We start from the raw sequence: 6,000 nt of genomic DNA, 5'->3' as shown, positions 1-6,000 counted from the left end.
AGTTAAAGCGGTCTCAGACTGGATTGTTTCTGCAGTGTGTTTTGGAGCTTGGGAGTAATCTGAGGTCTGAAGGGAGGAAGAGACTCCGTTCCTGGGAGCCAGCGATCCGGAGCCGGGCTTTGCGGCCTGCAGGCGGGAGGAGGAGGCGGGGCCTGGCTGGGGAAGTTGCTGCTGAAGTTGGGCAGAGAGTGAAGGAAGGAAGGAAGGAAAGGGCCATCCATTTATCCCTCCATCCCTTGCCGGCGGGGCCTTCCTGGGCCCTCCCTCCCCTCTCCTTCTGCTTGGCTGGGACTCAGGATGGAAGCAGCATGGCCACGCATTTCTCCTTGACGCAGGTAACGGCCGCTTGGAGGGGGAAAGCCTAGTCAGGGTTGCATCCACACTGGACAAATAACCCGGTTTGGCAACGCTTTAACTGCCCTCTGCCTCAAGGCTATGGAATTCTGGGAGTTGGAGTTTGTTGTGGGGCCCAGAGCGGAGCTTTGCTCCGCTCTGGGCCCACAACAAACTCCAACTCCCAGAATTCCATAGCCGTGAGCCAGAAAAGAGTCTGGACAACTATTATTGTTATTAAAATGTAAAGAAATGGGATGTGCCAGGACTGTAGGCAGCCATTCCTCTTAACTGGGAATCATATACTGTCAGATTTCATATTGCAGCTCTGCTCTGGTGCCACAACAAACACAGTTCCCAGTATGGATGCCCCTAAAGCACCCTCTTTTGCTTTGCAACTACTTCCAGGCCTTTTTGCCTCTCCTTTTGCTGAAGCGGTTTGTTTTCTTGTTGTGTGCCTTCATGGTAAAGTTTCTCTCTGAGATGCCCCAGGAGGGGTCTCTACACGCCTTCCACACTCTTTTTCTTGATCTCTTGATCCTGTTTTCATATAAAACTATTAGGCTTCCTTCTACCCTTCTTGAGCCTTCCTAAAATTCCCACCTCTGTGGTCTTGGCCCGCTTGTCATCGTGGGTTTCCTGCTCTTGTACAACTGAGACACTGCGATTTTATGCTTGGGGGTCACCACAACATAAGGAACTATATCAAAGGGTCACAGCGTTAGGAAGGTTGAGAACCACTGGGATAGATACTCACGTATAAGTCTAGACATTTTAGTAAAAAAGAAATTTGACTCCCAAAAACCTTACAAGACTTACAGGTCAATGTAAGTACTCTACTTTAACTCTTATAAAAAAGGAACCATTCCCTGGTGAAAGGCAAGAGTGTAATCTGTCCTGTAAGCGTGGATCCCCTCTATCTTCTTATCTATCCAGCCTTTAGTGTGAGCAGAAATTGTTATGCCTGCTGGAATATTTTAAGTCCTTTGCATTGTTTTCCTTTCTTTCATCCATTAGCTCCTTTGTTTGTTACCCCTAAGTTTTACCTCTGACTAGGGTAACTTTGGTCCTGTGAGTTTTGCTCTCTTTTTGCAGATACATTTACCTTCCCAGGCCTCAGAACAAACTAGGTGTGCTAAGCAGAGAACAGAAAATCAAAGGTGAAATTTAGGTTTGTGTTTGTAACTCTTGGATAGTTTATTTCTCCAGTTCTTTGGAGCATGCTAGCAAGCAACAACTTCAGCTTAAGTCTCAATGATAATACAGTGGTACCCCGGGATACGAATTCACCGCGTTACTAAATTTCCGGGATACGAAAAAGTTACATTGGAAAAAACTGTTCCGGGTTACGAAGGATTTTTCGGGTTACGAAATTAATTTCGGCGCGAAATTCAAATCGGAAGCCGCGGCTAGCGGCTTTCCAGCGCCTTTTCGGGTTGCGAAATGTATCGGGTTACGAACGGCGCCGCGGAACGAATTAAATTCGTAACCCGAGGTAGCACTGTATAGACATTCTGGTGAGGCAAGAGCCCTGCTTTAGAGCTCTTAGTTCAGAGGCATACTGTATATAGCCAACTATAAGTCGACCTCATATATAAGTCGAGGGCAGATTTTGGGGCCAAAATTATGGATTTTGACATGACCCATGGATAAGTCGAGGGTGAAACTTAGATGCATGCAACAAAGAATCTGAAGGATGCAGCAAAGGAAAACAATGTCAAAAACTTCCAAAATTCCAACAGTCATAACTGATTATACTAAAGAATGGATGGATGAGAAAACAGAGCGGGGTCAATGCTTCCAGGACAGATTGCGCTCTTGCTTTTCACCAGGGGATAGTTCTGTTTTTTATAAGAGTTAAAGTACAGTACTTACATTGACCCATGGATAAGTTGATCCAGGTTTTTTTGGGTCAATTTTTGACTAAAATTTCTAGACTTATACATGAGTGTATATACAGTATGTAGAAATTATTCTTGGCGAGGAAAGAATCAGCATTTGGGGCAGAGTATGAAGATGCAAAAAGCCAGCGTGCCATAGTGGTTTGAGCATTGTACTATGACTCTGGAGGCCAGGGTTTGAATCCTGGCTCAACCATGGAAAGCCATTGGGTGACCTTGGGCAAGTCACACACTCTCAGAGAACCCTGTGAAATGTTTACTTTAGGGTTGCCATAACTTGAAGGCAGTCAACAACAACAACAGTAACAACATGAAGATTCAAAAGCAGATATGCTTTCTTTAATTTTAATTGGTCTTGCAGGTAAAAACAGGGAATGCAGTAATCATGAATTAAATAGGTGCTGTGTATTTGTGCTCTCATTATTCTGTGTGTAGCTCAGGGTGTTTTGTATCAGTGTATGTATACCACAGACAACCGAAAAGACAAACAATTGGGTGCTGGAAAAATCAAGCCTGAACTCACCCTGGGAGCCAAGATGACCAAAATGAGGCTGTTGTACTTTAGCCACATTATGAGAATCATTAGAAACTGCAGTGATCCTGGGAAAGGTAGAGGACTGTAGAAAGAGAGGAAGACTGCAAGCGAGGTGGATGGACTCAATTAGGGAGACCACAGGCTTGACCCTACAGGACCTGAGCAGAGAGGTAGAGGATAGAGAGGTCTCATTCACAGGGTCACTATAAGTCAAGGTCTAACAACAACAGCTGTATTGAAGGAGAAATTTGGTGTGTTATTTCTTCACTGTTTTAATGAAGGATGGTTACTTAAGGCATACCTCAGTTAAGAGATTCTCTGGCATAGCTCTTTTCTACAAAATCTTTTCACACCTGCCCAGAGGCCCACTTCCTTCTTGTCTCTGGAAGTTTGTTTTAGCAGCATCAGCATTTAGCAGCATCAGATGGTGAAGAATTGCTGGAGAAACACAGCCTTTCAGTGTTGGGTTGCAGCAGATGTCTGCAGCAAAGAATGCCATAGGGCTTGAACTGGGAATGAAGAAGGTTCTACTGTAGCTGATCCAAATGTAGCTTGTGTACTTGCATACAACAGGCAAGGCAAAGAACAGCTGCCTCCAGAATCACTTACTGAGCATACATAAACAGCAAAACATAGAGAAAGGAGGAAGGCAAACAAATCTGCCTCACCAGATACCACTGCATATTTCTTTTTTTAAAATAGTTCAATACATTTGGACATTAAAAATGGAAATAATGAGAAAAGTGGAGGCTGGTCAAATTAAAGATGATCCCTGAATAGTTTTTTGAGGGTTTTTCAGGTCATGTGGCCATGTTCTGGAAGAGGTTATTCCCCAGATATATTTTCTTTCAAGTGGTCTCTATAAGGTTTTAATTTTTTTTAATTTACTAATCTAAGGTTTACCAGACCTTGCTTGTCTTATTCTACATCAGCATATTGTTAATATTTAATAAAAAAAATGTTGAACCATGCTGGATTGCTCTTCATTTATGTAGTTGTTGTTGTGTGTCTTCAAGTCATTTCTGATTTATGGTGACCCTAAGGTGAACCTATCACAGGATTTTCTTGGCAAGATTTGTTGAAAGGGGGTTTGCCATTACCTTCCTCTGAGGCTGAGAAAGTGTGCCTTGTCCAAGGTTATCCAGGGGTTTCCGTGTCTGGGTGGGGATTTGATTCCTGGTCTTCAGAGTCCTAGTTCAACACTCAAACCTCTTCATCATATTGGCTCTCTTTCATGTATTGCAAGAATCTAATCTTAGTCTTCCTATGTTATTTCATCATCTGCTACGTTTTCTGTTGAAGTAGTAATGCATAGGAACACATTGACTTCATTGATTGAGGAATACCTGTACTCAGCTGAGGCATTGCTACATACCTAGCAGTAGTAAACAAACGAATTGACAAAATGAAACTTAAAGCTACCATCTTACACATGGCTATTATTGAAGAGAAACTGAATTCTAAATATATACACAGTCCTCCATCCGTTCTGGCAGTCTTCGGACTCACTTATGCATGAGGGATGAACGGAGGGGGAGTGAATGGGGCCATTCCCGCGGCGTATGCCCCCAAGCACCCGTGCCTATATTCAAACCAGTGGGGCTTGAATATAAACGAAACTGTGTTTTCACAAGGGGGTCCGGAACGGATCCCCCTTGAAAGAGAAAGGGCGACTGTATTTGCATTTCAGTTCCTGTTGATATTTCAATCTACATTCCGTCCTTGGTTTATCTACAGGTAACATATGTAACTTTTGTAGTAATAATTACATAATTATATTATTATATAACACCAAGAAGTTATCTGTAGCAGTTTTATGAATGGTCACTGTCAATGTAACCATGGGCCCTCTCCTTACGCGGGGATCCATTCCAGATCCCTTCGCATAAGGGGAAATCAGCGTATGCTGGAGCCCCATTGAAAGTAATGGGGCTCGCGCCTGCAGGGCACAACAGTGTACGTATGCTATGGGCGCACACCCCATTAGTTCTTCCAGGGGGCGCGAGGGGCTTATGCTGAAAGCCGCGTATGGCGTGCCCACGTAAAACACGGGCGCACTGTATTTAATTTCCCTCTGATCTCACTCTGTTTGTTTTCTCTCATATGCAATGTTTATATATCTGAAATTCTGGATTATGCTTAATGCATCTGATGAGGTGAGGTATAGTCCATAAAAACTTGTGCTGTAATAAACCTATTAGTCTTTATGGCACCATGGGGTTTTATGGTTTTGCTGTAACACAGTTACATACTGACTATGGAAATTACCGGTACAGTGGTACCCCGGGATACGAATGCGCCGCCTTACGAAATTCCCGGGTTACGAAAAAAAATTATTTAAAAAAACTGTTCCGCGTTACGAAAGTTTTTTCGGGTTACGAAAAAACTTTTGGTGCTTTTCGGCGCTATTTCGCACCAAATCGCGGCTTTTCCCCATTAGCGCCTATGGCAATTCGGCTTGCGAAAGCCTTCCGGGTTACGAAAAGGGCAGCGGAACGAATTAATTTCGTAACCCGGGGGACCACTGTATATTAAAAAAATGGTTAGTATTTCAGGCTCCATGGGATTCTCTGATGTGCATTAATAGAAGTGAGAGGCTTAGAAAAACTTTGTGCTCTTATCTCAGTTAATTGGAATTGAGGTCCACTCTAAACTGTGGCTTCCATTTCTGGTTTGGAGATGAAAAACGTTGTGAGCTAAGTACAGGTTGCCTCTCTTTGATGTCTCTACAACCTCTAGTTACTGTAGTCTAGGTAGTGCACAAGGAGATGAGAGAGTACATAAGCCACAACTATGTTCTCTGTAATTAGAATAGAGTGGCTGTGATATTTGAACTATGACCTCTGTTTAAAAATGGATGGAATTCCATCAGAGTAATTTGATAGCTTGCAATAAGGGAGCAGTGTAGTGCAGCAGCTAGAGTGTATGTCTTCAGCCTATGACTTTCAGTGTAACTTACTTCACAGTGTAGATGTAGAAATACCAGTTTAAGATCTTGGTTGAGTTTTTAAGCTCAGCAAGGTGGAAACAGATAGATACCTAAGTATGATGAAAATAGTTTGTCATTGCTTTGAAAACAGGTGCCTCCAAAAATATCCAGTGTGCATTCAAATTGCTTGTGTGGCATTTATATGTAATGTGTGTTCCTTGCATCCCAAGACCATTTGTTTTCACATGAGATGTGTTGAAATAGATTTCACTGTGTTCAGCTATATGTGAGTATTTAGTCTA

The 6,000-nt window shown here is 42.9% G+C and overlaps 1 protein-coding gene across 3 annotated transcripts in view; it reads left to right on the top strand.

The window, feature by feature from the left end:
* Positions 1–6,000, top strand: part of EPS15 (epidermal growth factor receptor pathway substrate 15) — a 73,815-nt gene continuing 67,815 nt past the window's right edge. For 2 of the 3 annotated variants that reach the window (XM_089515122.1, XM_089515121.1), the window contains exon 1: positions 4–335. In XM_089515122.1, coding sequence (XP_089371248.1) covers positions 309–335 — 27 coding nt within the window. In that variant the 5' untranslated portion in view covers positions 4–308. Of the gene's footprint in view, positions 336–6,000 lie in introns of all 3 variants that reach the window. The other variant, XM_089515123.1, reaches the window with a different exon arrangement.

This window comes from Sceloporus occidentalis, unplaced genomic scaffold (genome assembly GCF_023333645.1).
Source record: "Sceloporus occidentalis isolate IW3139 unplaced genomic scaffold, rSceOcc1.0.p SCAF_3, whole genome shotgun sequence".
Lineage (NCBI taxonomy): Eukaryota > Metazoa > Chordata > Lepidosauria > Squamata > Phrynosomatidae > Sceloporus > Sceloporus occidentalis.
Note: the sequence above shows the minus strand (reverse complement) of the source record. Positions and strands in the feature narration are given on the sequence as shown.